Source organism: Mirounga angustirostris, unplaced genomic scaffold (genome assembly GCF_029215605.1).
Source record: "Mirounga angustirostris isolate CCGP_5_RB_7025 unplaced genomic scaffold, mMirAng1.0.hap1 SCAF_1, whole genome shotgun sequence".
In the NCBI taxonomy this organism is placed as follows: Eukaryota; Metazoa; Chordata; class Mammalia; order Carnivora; family Phocidae; genus Mirounga; species Mirounga angustirostris.
Window position 1 is genome coordinate 162,158,693 of NW_026991709.1, and position 25,053 is coordinate 162,183,745.

The window sequence follows — 25,053 nt, forward strand, 5'->3', positions numbered from 1 at the left end:
GAGGCTCAATCCCAGGACCCTGGGATCATGACCTGAGCCGAAGGCAGACACTTAACCAGCTGAGCCACCCTGATGCCCTGAGATGGTTCTTTTATTATTTTATTTCTGTTACTGTCCAATAGAGAGCAGTTTCTACAGACTTTTTGCATGAGCCCGACTCCAGTTCATGACAAGCCACACTTTAGGTTTTCTCGCCTGAGTTAGGGAAACCTGACCTCTCCCCAGCTTTGGCTAATGGCTTTGAAATAGGATAGTTTCAGTTTTCAGATCTGAGCAGCTTGTCTTTTTCTTCATCTCCTTTGAATGGTTGCTCACCCATATGAAGGATAGTCATTGTGTGTGTTTAAGAGTCCCTTGTCTAATAAAAAAACCTTTTACTGGATAGAACTCACAAAAGTTGAGCTCCAAAAGGCCTGAACTTAGTTGTTGACTTGATTAATTTCTTACCTCTTACTGTCTCTCTCCCTGAGTATCACTTTTATTGCCCAAGTATATCACAGTACTTGTGATCTGGGATATTAACTCCGAGAGTATACCACATTCGTCCTTGGCACTTGGAGCAGTACCTTCTCATTCTTACCTTCACCTGTCTGCAGCTACCAATTGAGTGTCCCTATTAGAGAGAGAATAATCCCATTACCCTTGACATACTTGGGGTAAAAAGACACTGATAATTGGATTTTTATATCTAGCCAGTAAAATACCTATTCTCACCAGCATTTTGGGTGACCATAATCTGAGAGCATGGATTGGAATTATAGTGATGTCTGAATACTAAAATGATTTTCATATAATTAAATTGAAATGCAGATGTACCTTGTTTCACAAAAGTATGTGTGAAGAATGTTTGTGAATAAAATCATGCTTTAAACCCACTAGCTGGGGCACTTGGGTGACTCAGTTGGTTAAGCATCTACCTTCGGCTCAGGTCATGATCCCAGGGCCCTGGGGTTGAGCCCTGCGTGGGGCTCCCTGCTCAGCGGGGAGTCTGCTTCTCCCTCTCCCTCTCCCTCTGCCCTTTCCCCACTTGTGCTTGCTTGCTCTTTCTTTCTCTCTCAAATAAATAAAATCTTTAAAAATATATAAATAACTAGGGGAGCTTTGTTATTTAAAGAAATACTGTAATAAATTCTCTAACAAAGGAAGAACACCCCCAGTTTACATCTTGTGCAAATCTTTTTTCATGTCTGTTTTGTGTAAGGCAAAGTGTACTTGTAGAAGGACAGTATCCAAAAGGGACATGGGAGTTGTACAGGACAGGAGGTATTAGGTCAACTATCTATGCCAAGATCTGAGAGTTCGTAAATTTTCAATACATTTGGTTTATTGATTCTGGAGAGGTAGTCCTCTTGGGCTCCTTCTAACATCCACTTCTTATTTTTATACTAGATCGAGCGATTGGAAGTAAGCAGCCTCGCCCAGACTTCCAGTGCAGTGGCCTCCAGCACCGATGGCAGCATCCACACAGACTCTGTGGATGGAACACCAGACCCTCAGCGCACAAAGGCTGCTATCGCTCACCTGCAGCAGAAAATCCTGAAGCTCACAGAACAGATCAAGATTGCACAAACAGCCCGGGACGACAACGTCGCTGAGTACTTGAAGCTCGCCAACAGTGCAGACAAGCAGCAGGCTGCCCGCATCAAGCAGGTCTTTGAGAAGAAGAACCAGAAATCTGCCCAAACCATCCTCCAGCTACAAAAGAAACTTGAGCACTACCACAGGAAGCTCCGAGAGGTGGAGCAGAATGGGATTCCTCGGCAGCCGAAGGATGTCTTCAGGGACATGCACCAGGGTCTGAAGGATGTGGGAGCAAAGGTGACTGGCTTCAGTGAAGGTGTGGTGGACAGTGTCAAAGGTGGACTTTCTAGCTTCTCCCAGGCGACCCATTCAGCAGCAGGGGCCGTAGTCTCAAAACCCAGAGAGATTGCCTCACTAATTCGGAATAAATTTGGCAGTGCAGACAATATCCCTAACCTGAAGGACTCTTTAGAGGAAGGGCAAGTGGATGATGGGGGGAAGGCTTTGGGGGTGATTTCAAACTTTCAGTCAAGCCCAAAATATGGTAGTGAGGAAGATTGTTCTAGTGCCACTTCAGGCTCAGTGGGAGCCAACAGCACCACTGGAGGCATTGCTGTAGGAGCGTCCAGCTCCAAAACAAACACCCTGGACATGCAGAGCTCAGGATTTGATGCACTACTACATGAGATCCAGGAGATCCGGGAAACACAGGCCAGACTAGAGGAATCCTTTGAGACCCTCAAGGAACATTATCAGAGAGACTATTCATTAATAATGCAGGCCTTACAGGAGGAGCGATATAGGTAAGTTATATGGAATTAAAATTCTAAAGTTGGGAAGGGAACTGCAAAAGGATCTGTGTAGAGTATCTTTTTTTATAGCATCCAGAACACTTTAGATATGTCATATAACATCCCCATAGTTCTATCATAGAGAGCAAAATAGAGGCACAGCAAAGTTAAATGACTCCTGAGATCATACACCAATGAAGCATTGGGGTCAGGGGAAGACAATTACGGTAGCTCTCCAATCTTCCATTCCAGTTTAGGACTTTCACATGAAGCCCAAGCTCTCTAAGGCATTCCACCTATTTATTTATAATCATAGAACCACAAATCATTGCAACCTATAACTATGCTACACTGAATTCAAAAGATCTATAACCCTCTGAACTCTAAGAAATCTAAGAAAAATCAAAGATATACCTGGCTAAAAATGTAATGAACACTGTAGGTATTTGACCTTAAACACACTTATGTGGACAATTGGTGTAGAGAGATTAGACTGAAAGTATATCCAGATAAGCACGTCTGTTACCTTTGTTACGAATTGGCAGATGTTTGAATGGGTGTGGACTTAAACATGAAATGTTTCTACAGTCGTTAGAGAATTCTCAAAGGGCTAACTGCTTTGAGTCATATCTGTGCTAAAGGTAGAGAAGCTGGTCTTTCTTCTGTTTCATATAATACTCCATATTCATATTAGACCACTCTTAGTTGTTCTCTAAAAACATGTTTTTTCCCCTTGTTTCTATCCCATGCAGAGAGAAATAATATCCCCCATACAGTACTCATTCAGATCCAAACTCGCTCAGCCAGAGACAGGCCACCTCACTGATACAGATTAAGGGCCAGTTTTACAGAAGCCACAGGTCAGAGCAGGACTCGAAAGACCTGGGTTTTGGTCCTATCCCAAATACTAACTCGAGGGAATCCTCACTACTTACCCTGTAATATCAAGGGTTGAACAGATGATCTCTTAAGGTCTGTTTCACCTCTTTTTAAAAAACAATGATTTTTTTTTTTTAAGTTTGCTTTTATGAGATAATCTCAGGGTTTGAAATAAATTGTTCATGTGTATCCATTAGCTCTGAGAGAAGTTACAGCCGCACGCTGTTTTCAGATGGTGAAAATATTAGTAATTAAGCCCTGCCTCTTCATTCTTCAATTCTAACTAATTCTAACCTAATTCTAAGACTTTAAGGGAGATGAAAAGAAAAGTGAGTGTGGGAGAGAGAAATGAAGTTCTTAATAAAAGCAAATATATTACTATTTATTATTTTAGTATTTTGTATATTCTTTCATATACTTAAAAGACAATATCTAAAGTGAGTAATCTAACAGATATTCAAATGGACTCTAAAAATAAAACATCTGATCTTTTGTACAGTGTGAAACCTAACTCCCAAGTTCCAATTCTAGTTCTGCCACTTGCTAACCTTGAAAACTGGGCAAGTTTCTAAACCTCTCGAAGTCTTGGTTTCCTCTTCTATAACGTAGGAATAATAACAGTTCTTCATAAGGTTATTGTGACATCTAAAGGGAATAATTTATGTAAAGCACATAGCTCAGTGCCTGGTCCTGTGAATGCTCAGTTGATGTTAGGTAACAGCTGCTACTGCTGCTATTAAAATAGACCCCTCTGAACATGGAGACCCGGTCCTCCCGCAGTCAGATGCTCAAAAAACAAAACAAAAACAAAAACAAAAAAAAACACCCCCAAAACAAAAAGCCAATTGCCTGCTTTGACCCCTTTATTTTGAATGGATGGTAAAACATTCCAGTTTTTAAATCCTTCAGAGCTTAAAATTCATGTAGAGCTTGTTATGTCTTCAAGTCAAATGTAGGCCAATATGAAACAATCATAGAGGAAAAACAGGTTTCCCAAGGCCCACCTTTGTACCAATTTGAAATAATCCAGGGACAGGACAGAACTTTTAGCTGGTCATTATAACCTCATTATAAGAATCAAGTCCAAACGACTTGCGAGGTAACGAGAAGTGCATTTCTTTCATTGCATTTTGGGTTCTCTGTAGTGGGTAAATGATTAGTTTTATGGAATAAAGAGAGAATAAAGAAAACTTAAGAATTTCGGGGCTCCTGGATGGCTCAGTTGGTTGGGCGGCTGCCTTTGGCTCAGGTCGTGATCCCAGGGTCCTGGGATTGAGCCCCGCGTTGAGCTCCCGGCTCAGCAGGAGCCTGCTTCTCACTCTCCTCCCCGCTTGTGCTCTCTCTCGCTATCTCTGTCACTATCTCTCTCTCTCTCTCAAATAAATAAAATCTTAAAAAAAAAAAAAAGAAGAAAACTTAAGAATTTTCAAAAACAGAGGTAAAGCTTGGAGAGCCAGGGAAGACATAGTATAATGTGTAATCTCACTTTTGTCATATCACTTAAACTTTAGAATGGTCTTTCTTTGAAACGAATCTTGAAGAAAGAAAGCCTTTTTTCTCCAAGAAAGGGAGCAGAAATGTCACAGCTGTTTGACTCAGCTATTTTGTTGTTCCAGTATTTCCCATGTATTGAGCAGTTAGAAATTTCTCCTCTATTACATGTTCTTAACTAGTAAATATACTTAATTTTGTTGATCTTTGAACCATTTCATCTAAGTGAAATTTTCCCACACATTGAAGCATATTCTTAAGAATCAAAACTTTCACATTTTAAGCATTTTTAGGGAATTTCTTTACCTTCTTTTAACAGAATAATACACTGAACCTTGACTTGATTGGAAATAGTATAGAACAGTGGTGTTCTAGCTCAGTGATACTGTCAGGTCAGTGAGAGTGAAACGAATATGTGCCTCTACAGTAAACAGTCCGAGACAGCTTGCTCTTTAAAGTTCTTTTGTCTGCTTTTCGTAGTTTGTTTTTTTCTCCTTTCCATATCCCAACACTGTTGCTGAGCTGCTTGCAACAGCCTCTCTTTACTAATTTCTATTTGAGCTCTGTTGTAGGTTTGGCTTTTTGTCTAGGAAGGAAGTAGGCTAGCTAGGGATGGACTTAAGGGATTCTTCTGTGACCAAGAACCAATTAAAGCATATATGGCCACTCTAGATATATTTGTTTATTTTCTGTGCTTTAGTTTATTTTACTAATATGTGAGTTGACAGGAGGGAGGCTGTGTACAGGGTTGCTGCTTGTTATTCAAATGAGGTGGAGGAAGACACTACCACTCAACATTTACTGAACTCCTATGGTGTGCATAATGCTTTACATATATTTGCTAATCCTCACAGTAGCCCTTCAGGTGGATTGTATTATCCCCATTCTACAGATGAGGAAATGGAGGCCCAGTGGGGTTTTACATTTTGCCAAAAGGTTACTTAGTGATAAAGCCAGGAATAAAACCCAGTTTAATGTGAATGCAAAGCCAGTGGTTTGGTTTTGTTTTTCATTTCAGGACAGGTTCCCCCCCCCCCCCCCCCCCCTCAGCTCAACCCTGAAATCTATTATGATCGAAAAACTGCAGTCTAGCTAAAATCTGTGTGATTGAAAGACTAGCCTATAGTCTAGCTCTAGGAAGCATTGACTGCGTGGGGTATTGGGCCTTTTCCAGGTCAAAGTGTGTGTTTCACTAAAAGCTGAGTCATTGTTGCTAACATGTTTTATAAAATTCTGTGAATGCAAAAAAAAAAAAAATCTGTGACTGCACAAGCTCTGGAAAGTTTTCTACAGCAGTGTAGGTAATAGGAGAAACCTACTAAGGAAACTTTCACTTCCATCCTTATTTCCCCCTTTGCAGAGTCCCTTTTCGGTCTTGTCATTCACTTAATGTGCTTCCTGTTGCTCTCTGCCCGTAAGGCCAAATTAAGATTTTTACCCAAGACCGTCTACTTACTTTGAAATAATTAGAAACATTCAGAAGCCTGTGGAGTACAGTCTCTCTCTTCACCCACATAACTGTGCCATGGCTGAGTATGTCTTCAGCACCCACATGCATTCAGCCCAGGAAGCCACTGTAACAGAGCTTGGATCTGAACTCCACCTCAACCTTTGATCAAGAACTAGGTTTTTAGTCTTTGAGCTGTGCATTGGGCTCTCAGATATGAGTGAGAACATGTATTTTGGGAAAGAAAGATGCAAAGTTTAGACAGTTTTTCTGGTGATGGGATTGTGCTCACTTCAGATTCTTCCTGTGCAAATAGTCTGTACATCCCATTAAAGTATTATCACAGATTTGTTAGGAGAACCTGGGTTCATGTAGTAGTACTTCAGAGATAGAAGGGCCCTTAGATATCTAGTTTAATCTCATTTTACACGAGTATACTGAGGCCCAGAAAGATAAAGTAACTTTTGCCAGGTCACACAGTAAAATGGTTTAACATATATTTAATCTGCTAAAAACTGGAAGACTAGCCCTGTTCCCATGGTGGGTATAATATATTCTTGAGCTACCAGAGGAAAAAATTGAGCTGTGGCAAAATGCACTGAAAATAGGAGAGAACTAGGAAAACATTCATTGACAGTTTTACAGGTTCCTTTTGTAGTTTTTCCCTTCGGGGATCTGGCTGGGAATCCTACTCCGCTATTGCCCATATGTGGCCGTGTCATATAGGCAGACTAAAAACCCTCTTCCTGTTGAGGAGCAGTAATGCCATTTTAAAAGCTTCTATTTTAAGGGGATTACTGTCCTTTGGAAATCAGCTTCTGAAACTGTATTAAGCCCAGGGATATTTTAAGTTGCCCTGAGTCATAAGAGCAAAAACACAGAAGAAGGCACTCACCAGAGCAGCCGTCACATGCGTACAACCGTCAGTAGCTAGGCTAACGCAATTAGGCACAGGCCATTGGAGTTTTATTTATTTTTATTTTATTTTATTTTTTAAGATTTTATTTATTTATTTGACAGAGAGAGAGTGAGAGAGCACAAGCACGGGGAGCGGCAGTGAGAGAGGGAGAAGCAGACTCCCCGCTGATCAAGGAGCCCGATGTGGGGTCGATCCCAGGGCCCTGGGATCATGACCTGAGCCGGAAGCAGACGCTTTACCGACTGAGCCACCCAGGCGCCCTGGAGTTTTAATTAAACAGATGGTCAGTTAAATATAATTTTATTTTACCATCACTAGACATAAGAAAGATATGGTCAGATACAGCTATTTTGGCCCCTTTACTCCAGGTGTTAGACCTGTGTCAATTATAAATTGATCTGAGAGTCTCCAGAGTATATGTAGACTAGGTTTGGACAGTAAGTTTGAAATAGAAACTTGAGAATATTGGATCAAATTAGCTCCTGTAGAGAAATAAAGCCCAATTGAGATATGTTCTTAGGAAAAGTAAGACCTTCCATATAAAAGAGAATTTACAGATGTGCTTTTCCCAACATAGCCCTGAAAAGGTAAAGGAGGAAGAATGGAAGGGAAGGAGGGAGGAAGAGAGGGAGAGAAAAATTATTTACTTCAGTAATTACTTGAGGTTGGACAAGCCTGCATTCACTTGCCAGTTTTTGTGTGACCGTATGTAATTCCTCTGAGCCTCAGTTTCCTGTATAAAAACAAGGTAATGATATCTACTGTACAGGGTTGGAGATAATGTATGTGAAGCACCTAGTATGGTCTGTGGTGTGCCAGGATGTTAGAAAGCTGTCATTACCAAGTTTCCAGATTGCCTAGAAAGCTCCCCTCTCCCCCAGCTTTTATTCATTCCCTATACGCTATAGGCATCTGCTGTTTCTTTCTTTCTTTTTTTTTTTTTAAGATTTTATTTATTTATTTGACAGAGAGATAGAGAGAACAAGTAGGCAGAGAGGCAGGCAGAGGGAGAGGGAGAAGCAGGCTCCCCGCCGAGCAGGGAGCCCGATGCGGGGCTCGATCCCAGGATCCTGGGATCATGACCTGAGCCGAAGGCAGCCGCTTAACCAACTGAGCCACCCAGGCGCCCCTGCATCTGCTGTTTCTTATCTTTAAGATAATGCACTGCCTACCCTGAAGGTTTCGGGGACTGATTCTGTGCTTTTTCCTTTCCAACTAAAGGCTAGTTCAGTGTTTCCTAGCCTCTTTTCAGGCTTCAACACAAATGAAGTAACAAAAGGTAGGGAGGAAATATCCACTTTCCCCAATTCAGCCAGGAATTTATTCCAGTTCCCACCACACGTCATACCTCTACGCTAACTATGTCTCTCTGTTCTGGTCAAACCCTGGCAGAAGCTACCTCAGGTCCCTGTTGGTGTTAGCCCTGGGATCTGGTTCTTCCTGTTTCTCTCAGTACCTGCTCTACAAGATTCTTCAGCCATCCTGTCCTAATGACCTATTGCCCAATTAGGGAAGCACTCCCCCCACCCCCCACTCTCAGAGCTGGCTCCAAACTTTCGAGCCACGCCCAAAGAGTGATGCACTAGGGGAAACATCTCCAGCCTGACACTCATCCAGTTTCTCATTCATCAGGAATTTGACCCAAAAGAGCCGTGGCTTATCTTTGATCTAAGTAGATGACTAATGTGTTGACCTCCAATGGCTGAAACACTTGATTAATTTACTTATTATTATTTATTAATTGTTTACCTACAACAAAATCTAGATGTCTTTTTATATTTTGTAAATAGAGCAGATTTTGCTTTTGGTTGGGGGATGGATTTCACCTCCCAAAATATGACATAACCTACATTTAAAAAAGATCTCACAGTCTTTAAGGCTTTCTGTTGACTAATAGTTAAACTCAAGCCGTATTCGAGTGTCTAAGTTTTCTTTGAGTTGTAATGATTTGGGAAGGACTTTTGAGTAAAAAGTCTCAAAATGAGGTTATTAATCTCATACTACTTTGTGTTCCAGCTGGAGTCTCATGGAAAGCACATGCTAGTCAAAATCATATACTTGTAGGACCAAGAATTGCCCCCTCCCCTTCATGTCCAGAGAGCTCTAATTGGCATCATATCAAGAGGTTAAAATCCCTTAGAGTTCTTGATTTTAAAAAATCACATGTGAAAGGCTGTACACAGTTTACCTTCCCTTTTCCCCCCCACTCTTTGATTTGATACTAATATTTAATGAGAAGACAGAGGTATTCTTTCTTTGAATTCCCTAGGTATATGACTTCCCTATTTTAGGATTTAGGTAGGAAGTAAACACTAGCAAGTAAAACAAAAGAGATTATAATATTAATAATGGGAGTAGTGAGAAGTCAGTGGGAACTGGAATAATGGGTATTTTCTTCCTTTTGTTCTTGTTTACATTTTGCATTTGATTAGTGGTATAGAAGCAGTAAGTTTTTAAAAAGACAATAATAAAACAAATCTAGAAACAGGAAGCATGAACCAAGTGGTTCGGATTCTCAGTACACCTCACTAACCTAATAAGGGGAAGTTACTGCATCTTTCTCAGCCTCCCATTTCTTAATTAGAAATTGAAGTACCTCCCAGGGACAAAGGAGGTAAGGTTTAATGTAGAAATCTCTTCATGAATCAGAGGCAGATGCCACACCTAAAAAGGCATGGGGTGTGGGGGTGGGTGGTTATTGCTTTTGTTATTATTGGTGTTAGTGTTTTGATACTTTGATGTTTACAGTGATTAACTAGATGTAGATTGAACCCTAAATTCCTCCCCCACATGCACTCCTCCACACTGGGCTCTTTGTGTTAGCCTGATTTCAGACCATAATTTCACATGTAGGTTATGTTATGTAAGCCATATAAAAATGACTGATGGCACTGAAAAATGTTTGATTGGAAATTGTTAAGCTTGATCAGATTTGTGCTTTCAAATTGTGGGTTGTGAGGTTGTGAAAAGAGCTAAGGAACAAACTTCCATGACCTGGGTGAACAAATCAGCGAAAGTGTTTTAGTGATGACAGGCCCAGTAAAGTTCTTTCAAGGTGCTGAGGTAACCCAGAAGACCTGTATTCCAAGACAACAAGGGCATCTTGCCAGCCTCTTTGTTCATCACATTTTACAAAAGCCTCAAAGTTTATGGCTTTCTTGGTTTCCTCCCTGATGTTTCCTGCAGATTAGAGGTGTTTACTATAGTAACCCAAACACAACTATGTAAGGATAGGGGTGCCTGGCTGGCTCATCTGGTAGAGCATGCAATTCTTGATCTCAGGGTCATGAGTTCGAGCCCCACATTGGGTGTAGAGCCTACTTTAAAAAAAAATGTGTAAATATAATAGGGTTTCAGCTACCCAATAACAGCTGTGACTTTTCTGTTCTTTCAGAAAGTCATCATTCTCCAGGTACTTCTTATGACTTGAAGAAGAAAGCAGATGCTAGTAATTAGTTGGTGAATTAATGGGGCTGTTTCAACTGGACCCATTGTGGGTCTTGCTTCACCCTTGAGTTCTGCAGCTTTATGTCACCTTGGCAAGTCTCCTAACCTGTTGGTCTGTTTTCATCTGCGGGGAAATGGAGCTTATTCTACTTACCCAAATGCTATTTCACTATTTAACTAGCTGTAAATAAAGTACTATCTCTGGGACCAATAGTATATTTTCTCATTTGGGAAGATTCTCAGCTTGAGGAAATCTTGCTTTTAATTTCTCATGTAACTAACTGTGAGTGAATTGTTCAATCTCCAAAGGACTTTATTTTCCACAGGAGCATGGTGAGGATTAACAGTTTCTACTCAACTCTCTCTAGAGATTTGCAAAGATCAAATGAAGTATACTTGAGATACTTTCCCTCTCACACATACAAAACACATACCGTGAAAGGAAGGTAGGTAGGACAGTTTCATCAATTTAAAAGAAAGCTTGAACAAGCCAGTGAATGGACTTAGTTATCTGGCAAACTTGAGCCAGGGAAATAGCAGGAACCCATTTGTATGTTTGTGCTGGTCCTCCTGATGAGGAAGTAAGAAGAGGCTTGTGCCTCTCTTGTCCTTTTTTTTTTTTTTTTTTTTTTTTTAAGATTTATTTATTTGACAGAGACACAGTGAGAGAGGGAACACAGGCAGGGGGAGTGGGAGAGGGAGAAGCAGGCTTCCTGCACCTCCCTTCCTTGCAGGGAGCCCAATGCGGGGCTTGATCCCAGGACCCTGGGATCATGACCTGAGCCAAATGCAGCCGCTTAACAACTGAGCCACCCAGGGCGCCCCCCTCTCTTATCCTTCTTGAGAAGGACAGAATGTGTACCCAGAAGACCCATTTATGAGATGTCAGGAAAAACTCAATATACTGGAACAGTGAAAATTTTAGAAAATGTAAAATTGAGGATGTGGAGATTAGATGAAGAAGTGGAGGATTAGAGGGGGAAAAAATCAGAAGGAAGAAGCCTTGAATGTTGGAGCCACAGAGCACTTGAGGTCAACAAGTAGTCCTTTTAAACTTCCTCACTAAAGATTGTTGGAGGGACTTGGGAAGATCATAAAAGACAAAAATGAAACCAAATGTATACTTGTGATAGATCTCTCCCACTGAGCTCCATTTTTGCAAGGGCATTTGACGTCTAACTCCTTTTCAATTTTCACAATTGCCCTTTGGAATAGGTAGGTTACCTCTTCACAGGGTCACACTGGTGGGTTGCAGAGTCAGGGCTTGAATCCCAAACCCAGGCTGAGCAGATCATCAGCTGGTACAAATTGCCTAAAAACAGGCGCCTGGGTGGCTAAGTCGTTAAGCTATCTGTCTGCCTTTGTCTCAAGTCATGATAAGTAGGGAGTCTGCTTCTCCCTCTGCTCACCCCCCCCACCCCACCCGTTCCTATGTGCGCCTGCTCTCAAATAAAATCTTTTAAAGAAAAACTGTATAAAACCATAAGTACAAAGAAGGTGCAAAGTGGAAGGAGTGAAGATGGACAGCCTTTAGATAAAATATGAAGTGAACCAAATGGCTTCCAGAACCTTTGACATGTTAGTGTCATTGTATGATAAATGGCTTCCAGAACCTTTGACATGTTAGTGACCATTGTATGATAAACATTTCTTTTTTTTTTTTTAAGATTTTATTTATTTATTTGAGAGAGAGAGAATGAGAGACAGAGAGCATGAGAAGGAGGAAGGTCAGAGGGAGAAGCAGACTCCCTGCTGAGCAGGGAGCCCGATGCGGGACTCGATCCCGGGACTCCAGGATCATGACCTGAGCCGAAGGCAGTCGCTTAACCAACTGAGCCACCCAGGCGCCCTGATAAACATTTCTTATATTAAGGTTCAAGAGTGTTGGGAACAAGTGCTGAGGACTTTTTCATGTACTTTATGATTCATATACAGTATTACATATTTTTATGTAGTATTATATAATTATAAAAATCTGAGGGGCAACCTAAGGTGTTATTAATAAATCATCTTAGGTATTCACAAGTAAAAGTATCCAAAACATATTTTATAACAACCCAAAGCCATGAAATAGCTCAAAAAGGAATCTGAAAGAGATACATGGAGGAGGGAACTCCATAAAATACTCTCAAACAGAAGTTGTGGATGGCACAAGGAAATCCAGTTGATGAAACTCAATGTGAAATGGACCAAACAAATGAGAGATTATACTGCCAGAAGACAATAATACCTTCAAAGTGCTAGGGAAGAATAACTGTGACCTTAGAATGCTATGTCCACCTAATTTATTATTCAAGAAAGAGAGTGAAATTACGACACTTTTAGACATACGTAGACAAAAATTAACCACTCATGGAAACCTTTGCTGAGAGAAATACTAAAGGATATACTTCAAGAAGGGGGGGAAAACCCTCAAACAATGGGTGAAAGAAGTCAGTAAAGCATGTTCTAACTAAGTAGGGACTTAAAATTATATATACTAGGGCGCCTGGGTGGCTCAGTTGGTTAAGCGACTGCCTTCGGCTCAGGTCATGATCCTGGAGTCCCGGGATTGAGTCCCACATCAGGCTCCCTGCTCAGCAGGGAGTCTGCTTCTCCCTCTGACCCTCCCCCCTCTCATGCTCTCTCTCTCTCTATCTCATTCTCTCTCAAATAAATAAATAAAATCTTAAAAAAAAAAATTAAAATCTTAAAAAAAAAAAGTGTTAAAACTTTGGGGGAAGAAACATATTTTGTACCTTAATCTGCCTGGCACTTGGCACCTTTCTTTTCACTTTATTCTTGTCCCTTTCAGTCAGTGGGTGCTCACAGAAATACTAGGATAAATAAAACACAAAGGTGAATGCAGTTTTGCTTTTCAACTGGATGTGTAGCTATGGGACTCCTCAACACAGACAAAATGACAAAATAGGCTAACTTAAACCTTCATTTATTTATTTATTATTTATTTGACAGAGAGAGACATAGCAAGAGCAGGAACACAAGCAGGGGGAGTGGGAGAGGGAGAAGCAGGCTTCCCACAGAGCAGGGAGCCCGATGTGGGACTCGATCCCAGGACCTTGGGATCATGACCTGAGCCGAAGGCAGACACTTAACGACTGAGCCACCCAGGCGCCCCCCTTCCTTTCATTTTTTTAAAGATTTATTTATTAGAGAGAGTGGGGGAAAGGCAGAAGGAAAGGGAGAGAGGGAATCTCAAGCAAACTCCACACTGAGCACAGAGCCCAACTTGGGCTCAATCTCATGACCTTGAGACCATGACTGAGCCAAAATCAAGCTGGACGCTTAACCGACTGAGTCACCCAGGTACCCCCTTCCTCTCATTTTTTTAATGCATTTCAAAGTAAATTGCAGACATCCATAATCTTTTTTAACAGCTTCATTGAGATATAATTCATATACCATAGAATTCACCCATTAGGCGTATATAGTCAGGAGCGCCTGGGTGGCTCAGTTGTTTGGGTGTCTGCCTTTGGCTCGGGTCATGATCCCAGAGTTCTGGGATCCAGCCCCATGTGGGGCTCCCTGCTCAGTGGGGAGTCTGCTTCTCCCTTTCCCTCTGCCGCTCTCCCCGCTCATGCTCTGTCTCTCTCAAATAAATAAAATCTTAAAAACAACAACAAAATATACGAATCAATGATTTTTAGTGTATGCACAGATATACGCAGCCATCACCATAATCAGTTTTAGGACATTTTCATTGCCTTCCAATCTTCCCATTCTGCCCAGACCCTGGCAACCATTAATCTTTGTCTCTATAGATTTGCTTATTTTGGACATTTCATATACATCGCATGGCATCATGCAGTTTGTGGTCCTTTCTGACTGGCATCTTTCACTTAGAATAATGTATTCAAGGCTCATCCATATTGTAGCATGTGTCATTACTTCATTTTATTTCCAAATAATATTCCATTGTATGGTTGCGCCACATTTTATCCATTTATCAGTTGATGGATATTTACTTGTTTCCACTTTTTGGCCATTAAGAATAATGTTGTTGTGAATGTTTGTGTACACCTTTTTGTATGGGAATAAGTTTTCATTTCTCTTCAGTGTATACCTGGAGTGGAATTTCTGGGTCATACAGTGATTCTCTATGTAACTTTTTGAGGAACTGCAAAACTGTTTTCCAAAGCTGATACACCATTTACATTCCCACCAGCTGTATGAGAGTTCAAATTTATCCACATCTCCCCAACGCTTGTTATTATCCTCTTTTTGATTCTAGGTATGTAGAGTTACTTCATTCCTCCTCCCATTGACTCCACCTTGACATCAAGCTCCAAACAGTCATGTCACTGTAGTTCAGTCCAGCTCCCTGTGTGGCTATGTAATTTGGATCAACTATAGACCTGACTCAAGTTTCTTACTTATAAAAGGGAGTTTAGCTCATCTGGGCTTCTTGAGTAGTTTCTAAGTGGCATCACGGTGTAGAGGTTAAGAACTTGGGTTTAGGGCGCCTGGGTGGCTCAGTTGGTTAAGCGACTGCCTTCGGCTCAGGTCATGAACCCAGGATCGAGTCCCGCATCAGGCTCCCTGTTCAGCAGGAAGTCTGCTTCTCCCTCTGACCCTCCCCCCTCTCGTGTGCTCTCTCTCTCTCAAATAAATAAAATCTTAAAAAAAAAAAAAAAGAACTTGGGTTTAAAGTCAGACAAACATGGATTCGAATCTTTACTCCCTACTTAATTTCTGTGTGCCCTTAGGCAAGTCACTTTACCTCTTTGAGCTTCAGTTTCCTTATCTGTAAAGTGAAGATAATACTTACTACCTTCTTGGAGTTTCAGAAATGAATTTGGGTAGGGGTGCCTGAGTGGTGCAGTCAGCTGACTCTTGGTTTTGGCTTAGGTCCTGATCTCAGGGTCCTGGCATCAGGCTCCACATTCAGCACAGACCCTGCTTGAGTTTCTCTCTGCCTCTCCCCCCACCAAATAAATAAATAAATCTTTTAAAAAATTAATTTGGATATATAGTAGGCACTAAATAAATGGCAGCAGCTGCTGTTTCTTTTTATTCTGTTCTGATGGTATGTGTGAGGCCATGTTTAATATCAAATAAGATTCTCCAACATTCCTGAAAGACCATACAATTAGGGAACACATGCCAAAGATGTCACATGGGTCTGTTCTCATCAGCAAGACTGTCACCACTGCCATGCCTCCCCTCCCTGCCACCCAGTATCAATCCTTAGCTTAGGAGGGTTATTTGCTGCTAGGCCCAGCCCTTCCCTTAAATCTCAAGGGACTGATACTTTGGAACACTCCTTTTACAAAGTCTCTATCCCATCTCTTGTAAGGAGAGAGAATGATGAAATCATCAAACACTAAAAGCTCCACAGAATAGTGAGCTAAATAAAATAGGACGAGCCTGAAAAGGCAGTAGTATATCAACATATTCTTATGGCAGTTGGTGGACTTAAAATTTGATAGAAAATCAGTTCTGGAGGTGGTGCCTGTTTCTGAGCACATGCCCTGGGCAGCAGCAGATGAAGTGAAAAGACAGTCACAGAGAATATCAGCCCGAGTTACAGGTAAAGGGTGGAAACACTTTCTGATCTGTTCCATCACTTCAGTAACAGAATTTTAGTGTGAAAGAAAGCAATACAGATGCCTATCAAGGATAAAGGAAAACTCAGTAGGATTCAGTAATACAGTGAAAAGGGTCAGACTGTGCCTTTTAAATAAAAACCCTTGTTTCTTAGAGAAAGAAAGGATATAATTATTTATTATATAATTATCCGAAGGGAGAATATCAGTGATGCTGCGGTATAAGAATTACCTTAACAGAAAACTTCTGTGTATTCCTTAAAAGGTTGTGTACTATATATGGGGTTAAAAACAAGGAAAGGGAGGGGCAACCTGGGTGGCTCAGTCGTTAGGCGTCTGCCTTCGGCTTGGGTCATGGTCCCAGGGTCTTGGAATCGAGCCCCACATCGGGCTCCCTGCTCGGCGGGAGGCCTGCTTCTCCCTCTCCCACTCCTCCTGCTTGTGTTCCCTCTCTTGCTGTCTCTCTCTCTGTCAAATAAATAAATAAAATCTTTAAAAAAAAACAAACAAGGAAAGGGAGGGTAGTTTTAAATGTCATTTTTAGTTTTTAATACAAAGTCCCCTGAGGCTTCTATGCTAGCGTTGGGTGTGTGTTTGCCCCAGCAGTGTTAAGTAGCAGTATATTCTCCTGTTGGGCTGAGCCCTCTGTCTGACAGAGAGGCTTACATTTTATTCACCACAAGCTAGAGATGAGTTTATTGTTCCCTTTCCAGTCTGTTTTAATGTATAGTTTTAAACTATCCTCCTACCTACTTAGTTCTTTGTTTGGTTCCTGGAATTCCCACACACAACCTACCCCAATTTATCCTCGTCTCCTCTATATAACCCATATTCCTAAAATGCTGTGTTCATCATGTCACCCTCTCCCCATCAGCAATCTGCTTTGGGCCCATTTACTATCTGTTCCAGATTCCCAACTCCCATACCTACCTCTTAAGGCCAGATTTCCATTTTCTCTCCAACATAGATCTGTCATTCCAGTTATCCTGTACATTTCTACCTCCTGTCCTTTACCCATGTTCTTTTTCTACCTAAAATCTCTGATCTTGTCCTTTAAACCTGTTTCAATCCTACTGGTCCTTAGGTGCCCAGCCCAGGTTCTACCTTTATGTAGATAACCTTCTCATAGATAGCCCTAAGTGCTAGAGATACAAGATGAATTAAATGACCTGCTCCCAAGGAACTTTATCTCCCTCCATCTTCCTGTTTTTTTCTTAGCTATAGCACACTGGCTTACTTTGTGTCCCTCAAACCTGCCAAGCTAGTTCTCATCTTGAGAACTTTATACTTGCTTTTCCTTCTGCTTTAAGATACTCTTCCCCCCCTCATCTTCATAAGTCCATTCATATCATCATTCAAGTTTCATCTGTCATTGTTGGAGAGCACTGAACAGGGAAGAGTTCTTCTCTATTCCAGCTCAACCAACCACCAGGCACTCTGTCATATATATACCCCTATTGATCTTCTTCATTTTACTTATCCATACCTGCAGTTGTCTTGGTTTCTCTGCTTCCCCCCACACCCCGCCCAACGCACGTACAACTTAGATGTAAACTACTGAGGGCAGGCATTCTGTGTTGCTTACCACACAATATTTCTAGTACTTTGAACATACGTGGTACACAGCAGGCTCTCAGTAAATATTTGTTGACTGAGATGTCCTAGACACTGTGCTTGGCCAAGGGGATGATGGGCTCTGAACCATGAACACCCAGGTGAGTGACCTGTCCAGTATCAGGACAAGCTTTTGGTGACTGCTAGAAGGTCAGTTTCCATTTATGTGCTGTTTATCTTGTGGTGAGACCTGCTTAATTGTATTCTAGTTTTTGCCTCTCCCCTTTGCTATCTTGTGATGAGACCTGCTTAATTGTATTCTAGTTTTTGCCTCTCCCCTTTGCTGCTCAGAACAAAGTAAGAACTGCCTCATTTATTATGAGTATGCTCCAGGCTGACCAGGGCTGCTGGCATTGCTGCAAGTACTGTGTGTTGAGAAGATTGTGGAAAAACCATGTTGCTGCTATGATATGGCCTTGTGACAAGCTTCCATTCCAGGGACTAAGATAGCTGTCCCCACTAGCAGCCCTGTTATCCCAGTCCACTGACTTAATTTCTTTGTGCTTTTGTTTTCTTCCTTTGCAGAATGGGTTTTGGGGATTAGATGTGAATAATACCAGGAAAAATACAGAATGCATAAAATTCTAACTTTCCCCCCCTTCCCGCCCTTAGATGTGAACGATTAGAAGAACAACTAAATGACCTAACAGAACTCCATCAGAATGAAATCTTAAACTTGAAGCAGGAATTGGCCAGCATGGAAGAGAAAATTGCGTATCAGTCCTATGAACGTGCCCGGGACATCCAGGTTAGCATGAAGGATTGGATTTGTAAAAGCAAAAGACTAACAAAAAGTAGAATAGTGGTCGGCAGGGGCTGGGGGCTGAAGGGAACGAGGGGTTCTTTTTTAATGACTATAGAGTTTCAGTTTTACAAGATGAAAAGAGCTATGGAGTTGGATGGTGGTGATGGCTACACAACATTATGAATGAATTTAATACCAGTGAGCTGTACACTTAAAAATGGTTAATTAAGGTGGTAGGTTTTATGTTATGTGTCTTTTACCACAATAAAAAAGGAGAAGAGGAAAAAGGACTAAAATACTGATACATGCTATAACAGGGATGAATCTGGAAAACAATATGCTCCGTGAAAAAAAAGCCAGTCACAAAAGGCCACATATTATATGATTCCATTTACATGAAATGTCCAGAACAGGCAAATCTATGGAGACAGAAAGATCAGCAGTTGCCAGGGGCTGCAGGAAGGGGAAATAGGGAGGAATAGCTAAGGGTTAGGGGATTTCTTTTTGGGGTGATGAAAGTGTTCTAGAGCTTGATGATGGTAGTGATGGTTGTACAACATTATGAATTTACTAAATGCCACTGAATTGTACACTTTAGAACAGTTAAAATTTAATGTTGGGTGTATTTTACCATAATACTGAAAAGTTTAGAAAAAAAGATGGGGAAGGTAGAGTATCAAGAGAAGGTTATACCAACTGTAATATAACTAGTCTTCAAATGAGGTACATTTCTTGAAAGGCTGTACCATGTAGGGGTGGTGGGGTGGTATGCTTGCTTGGGTTCATAGGAAATGTTCTGGGGGTCACAGGTCTCAGTATATAGGAGACCATAAGCATTATTACATCTGTTGGTTACCGCTTCAGGAGCTGCTCTCACAAGAGGGCCATCTTGTCTGTCTTCTGTAGCAAGGGAGGCATTTGTCCTCGTTGCCAAACCCAAACCTTTTACAGGCACATTGCCAGGCCATTTGTGAGAATAACACATGAGGCAGTTATGTTTAAGGCTCTCTAGTTTATGCTATGAGGAAATAGAATATGTAACTTTTTCTTACTCCAGTTGGGAGGTATATTTCTAAGGGAACAGTTGCTGGTTTCACATAAAAGCATCTTGAAATAAGCTGGTCTTAGGGAAGGGAAGTAGTCCAGGAATCTTGTATTACAGCCTGAAAGAATCAAGGGAATGTCTGGATCATTTGCCCAGCTGCCATCTTCTCCAGACTCTGGAATTCTGTTTATGTTTTGGTTTTTTTCCCATGATCATTCTGGGCTGGGTAGTATTTGCTGTCCATTCATTAGCTTGCTTCAATCTGAAGTTGCCTAGCTTTCATCTCAAATCACAGGAAACCAGGATGCATTGAAACCAAGACCAGAAAAACCTAAGGCTCCCACCACCACTGAACTTTGGAGGATATTCTGTCCTCTGAATGTTGAGGGTAAATTTCATATAAACCGATGGCTTGAAGGGAGTATATCACTTACAGTGTTTCATCTAGTGTTTGGGCATAGCGTCCTCCTTACAAAGATCAACCTTAAAGGGGGCGGTGGGGGGAGTGTGCTCTTCTTATGAAGACAGATCAGAGAGCCCTTTACACTGATGTCTGTGATTGACTTGACTTGGAAAACAATGGATAGCGCGTACAAGGATGTCCAGAGGACATCCACCTCATCATTGTTACCGTGGAAAAGTTGGAAATAACCTAAATCTCTCCAGCAGGGAACTAGCTGAATAAACTGTGACATATCTATCCATACTATAAAATGCCACATAGCAATTAAAAAGAATGAGGTAGATCTCTACACATTGACGTGGAAAGGGTCGACAGGACCCACTGTTGAGTGAAAAAAAATGAGTTATGAATTAGTTCCTATAGTATGATACTATTAAGATAGGAAGTCAAAAAATAATTCCATACATTTCCCTAGGCTTAAATATGTAGGCGTTTAAACATAGGTGAAAGAAGGACCACATGTCAGAGTGACAGTATTACTTCAAGGCTAAGACCTGGATTTAAGGAAAATATCAAGAGAGACAATGTATCCTATTTGAAATGTTGAGCAAGTATGTTTGTCCTGTGCAACTTTAATTAGTAATTTTTACATGGAAAAAAAAATCATATCCCAGAGGTCTTCTCATTAAAATGTTCAAGACCAAATCTGAGTGTGGCTCCTGCTTCCTGTGAGTCATCCCGGGAGGAATGCGGTGGAGGGCAGTTTAGGTGCGTAATAGTTGCTTGAATAAAGACTTACACATTTGGCCTCTCTTATTCAAGACTAGCATATTTAAAATCAATGGCATAGCCCAAGATGCATCCGGCTTGCCCAAAGTGCATGTCAGCTATTCAGAGCAGTGTGAGCAGAAGCTTAACTGTTCCCTGTTCTGGCCCACAGGAGGCCCTGGAGGCGTGCCAGACCCGCATCTCCAAGATGGAGCTGCAGCAGCAGCAGCAGCAGGTGGTACAGCTGGAAGGGCTGGAGAATGCCACTGCCCGGAACCTTCTGGGCAAACTCATCAACATCCTTCTGGCAGTCATGGCGGTCCTTTTGGTCTTTGTTTCCACGGTAGCCAACTGCGTGGTTCCTCTCATGAAGACTCGCAACAGGACGTTCAGCACTTTATTCCTTGTGGTTTTCATTGCCTTTCTCTGGAAGCACTGGGATGCCCTCTTCAGCTATGTGGAACGGTTCTTTTCCTCCCCCAGATGATGCTGGCACAAGAAGGCAGTGCTCCCCTTCCCTCTGGCGAGTGCATGCAGCGAAGAATTAGACAGCAACTTACCTACTCTGAAGTTTTCTACAACAACAAAAGAGTTGAGTGAATCTGTTTACATTTAGAATAATGTTTTTTTCTTCAAGAGACGCAATTGCAATAGTATTTTTTAGATTTTATCCAAGAAGTTTTTTGGGCAAAAATCTTGGATCATTTTTATGTAGCATGATTTTCCTTGGGATGCAAATCTTAAACAGTCCTTTAATATGAACCAACAATCTGGAGCACACTGAAGGGCATTCTAAATTGTGGCTTGAAGGACTGCACTAAAACCCACTAAAAAGATGCAAAAACCTGATTAGGGAAACCAGTTAAACCTAACACCCTGCCTCGTCTGGGCTCACCACCTCTCCCCCTCCCAGACTAACTTTACTGTGAAATCCTACCACATTCCATGTCTGAATTTTTGGATTCAGGGTGGATTGTCCTTGTCCGTGGAAGAACACATGGATCTCTCCCTGGCTTTCTCACCCAAGTTGGCCACTCATGCTAACCCTGGAGGTATGATCACTTTTGAACCTGGTCCCTTAACCTTTGCTAGGATACAAAAGTGAGAGCATCATCCCCAAAGGATCACTGCAAAGCCCTACTACAGTATTTTGAAGTAGCCCTCTAAATACTTAATTTTAAGCAAAATCCCTTGGCCGCACTTTTAAGGTTTTTTTAAATGTGTGTATAGTCACCAACTTAAAAAAAACAAAAAATCCGAACAGCATACTTGAAGAATGTAATACTCAAACTCTCAGTGCTTCCTTATGGTTTCTAATAGGATTTTTTATTATTGTTATTATTATTATTGGGTTTTTTGGGAAAGGGTTGGGAGGGTCTTTTATTTTTCCTTTGAAATAAAGAAGTGATGTTTTTAAATGAAGAAATGTGTGGATATTTAAGTGTGCTGCTCCCTCTTGTCTTGAAGCAGTTTGAGTAAAGGAAGACTTGCTATAAATGCTTCCCTCTGATGCCCTTGTCTTGAGGTGCAGCGTAGACTTCCTCCTCTGGCTGCTGCTTCTTGGTGCCTGCTGCCCCCACCACACCACTTCATGGGCTTGGCTTGGTTGGAGAGGAAAGGGGTGTGCAGGGGGAGGAGGAGGCTGTTTCCACGAACCAGCATGATAGGATAGAGATTTTTTTGCCCCAAGAAAATGTTCACCCAGTGACTTTGGGCTGGGGTTGTCTTTAGGAAAAATTGAGACTATATTAATGAGAGTCATACATAATTCCTTGTGTTTCCTTAATTTATTTTTAACACCCCCTGATTACTGAAACCAAAGTGATGTGCAAATCTTCTGTCTGCATTTTGACCCCAGCATCCTTAATTTCAAAGCTTTACTCTGTCTGCCTGAGAGAATCAACTGAAGGTGATTCTCCCTAAAGAACAGAAAAGGATCTGTCAGGTTAGAAGGACCCAAGTTTGGGGTGTAAAATGTTGTCCACTGCCTGTTCATCTAGACTGACTTACTAACATACCTATGCTCAGTGGACTTTTATAGACAGTTTAGAAAAAAATGACTGAGCCTTCTTCCCCATGCTATAACCAGTTCCACCAGGATGGAACTGGGCTTTTAGAGCCTATCTAGAAAGCTTGGTTAATCTTTTCATATTCCTAGTATTGAATCACAAATGCTGTTCCTGCTTGGCCTCAGTTCTGTGCAACCAAGTGATGAGCAAGGGGCACATAACATGCCCTGAAAAGAGTAGCAAAGCATGCTTTGCCTATTCTTCCCATACCAGGAAATTCTTTTGGAACTAGATTAGCATTGCCTTCTCTGTCTGAGAGGATGGTTTACATGACAGCTCCAGCCTTCTGTGGCTTTGGCAGGCTGGCCTTCTCAGAGTCAGCATGTTGTCTCCATAATCATTTTGATATTTTAACTCAGGTACCCCAATCTTCACTCCATCCTCAGATGATTGTAGTACAACCTGTTAGCTCTGTTGACCTCTCAAAATTAGTGCCCAGAGCAGGGACCACGGGGATGATTTTTCTATTAAAAAATAATTGGAACCAATTCACGTTCAGGCCAAAAACAAATTATTCCCATGCCTATGTATTTTAAATGTTAACTTTGCCTAAAAATATTGCAGTGACTTCAGGCAGGAGTGCCAAAGGACACCATGACCTTGTCAAACTAGCATAGTTTCTCTGAACCTTCTGCTCTAGCTTAATCACTCAGAGTAGGGAAGAGAGCCCCACAAAGTTATTAAAAAGAGGCTCTAGCCACCATCCTCCAGTTTTTCTAAGAACCTTTGAGTCCCCTAAACTGTGTAGAGGCTACTAAGTTTTGTGGGCACTAGAAGTCACTGTGATAGATGGATTGAAATTGTTCCCATTTGCCATGGGTCAATTTCTATCAAAGGAAGGTTTTCGCCTCTGGACAGCCCCCTGAGATCCCAGCCAAACAGGCCCGTGCTAACTGTCCACCATCCTCTCTCAAACTGTCTTAGGAAGGAGCTTCAAGCTAGGTCAGTCATGGTAATGGCTTTCTACGTGTCTTGTTCCTTGATTCTTCACCAGACCCAACAGTTGTCAGCATTTAATGCTATTTGTAACCATGCATCTGTTTTCATGCCTTCCCCCACTTCCCACTCCCACACCTGTTGCCTTTGTGTTTCTTTGCATTGTGGCTGTTCCCGGATTCTGGTCTATTCAGAGCTCTTCTATAACCTCACTCTAATGGTTGTTTAACAATTGTTCTGTGAGTGGAAATTTCCCCTTGCTTTAATGCTTCTTCTCTTTTAAAGACTACGTGCATTCCCTTTGAAATGAAGCATTCCTGGATTACTTGTTAGTGCTGGTGCTTGAGGCTGGCTGTGGTAGCCTGGGTGACTCTGTTCATTGTAGAATAACATTTTACCATTTTTATGATTCAATTGAAGGGCACTTCTGTCTGCTCCAATTTCAGTTCCTTGGTATATACTCAGTGCATCCTAGCAAGGAAGGCTTTCTACTCCACTGGCTCCCTAAGAAGCAAAAGTAGGTTAAATTTTACACTTCATTGACTGGGGTCTTCTTTCTCCCCTGTACCCCTGCCACCCAACTGAGGTAAAAATCTGATACCGAGGAAAACACTGGGATTAAGCCTTCCTTGCTAGCCATGCCCAAATAATGAGCATATTTTTATGTGGTCTTCACTGCATTTGGTTTTGTTTCTGACTTCATATTCCTTTGAGGTACAGTCAGATGAAATGCTGAATTCCAAGTAAGTTCCAGTGAGGAGCTGCCTTGCAGCTTTGGGAAATATGCATCCAAAACAAAACCAAATATTATAATCAACAAATTGACACAGGCAAAATTAGGGTTCCCACCCCCAAATGAAACTGGGGATTTTGAATGTGGCTCTAAGAGTTAACATTTCTGTCTGTGTGTTGTGTATGCTAGGTGATACCCTCAGTAGGACTGACTACTAGACTGTAAGTGTGTTTTATCAAAGTGTGTCAGAATAAAAACTCACTTGCACGAACTGAAAAGTACAGAAATGACACTTGTGAACGCGTGAACGTTAACACTGTAGTTGATAGATCTTAAGCTGCTAATTGTTGAGAGAGAATTACATTTATGTTTTGTCTGGTTGCTGCATATTCTCAGCAGCACTTTTACTGTACATACAAATTGAAATAAAGACCTCAGCTATTAACGAGGTGGTTGGACTCGGGTTTATTTTGCTCTTTATTTTTGCATATTTATTCAGTTTCCATGACAAGTTTGTCAGTCTGAAAACTTTCCATTAGTTTGTACATTAGAAATTCTGTGTGTGCGTGTGCATGTGCACGCACACGGGCACGCAGTCAGTATCTTGAAACCATAACTGATAGCTGGGTGACTGTCACTGTCTCCCAGGATTTTATACCCATCATTTCAGATGGTCACTTTGCCAAAATTCCTTTCAAC

General features: G+C 41.5%; 1 protein-coding gene across 16 annotated transcripts in view; it reads left to right on the plus strand.

The window, feature by feature from the left end:
• TMCC1 (transmembrane and coiled-coil domain family 1) overlaps positions 1-24,799 on the plus strand; it is a 251,781-nt gene extending 226,982 nt beyond the window's left edge. For all 16 annotated transcript variants that reach the window (XM_045904290.3, XM_045904294.1, XM_064591745.1 and 13 more), the window contains 3 exons: positions 1,390-2,324; positions 18,268-18,403; positions 20,789-24,799. In XM_045904290.3, coding sequence (XP_045760246.1) covers positions 1,390-2,324; positions 18,268-18,403; positions 20,789-21,103 — 1,386 coding nt within the window. In that variant the 3' untranslated portion in view covers positions 21,104-24,799. The remainder of the gene's footprint in view (positions 1-1,389; positions 2,325-18,267; positions 18,404-20,788) is intronic.
• Positions 24,800-25,053: the final 254 nt, after the last annotated feature.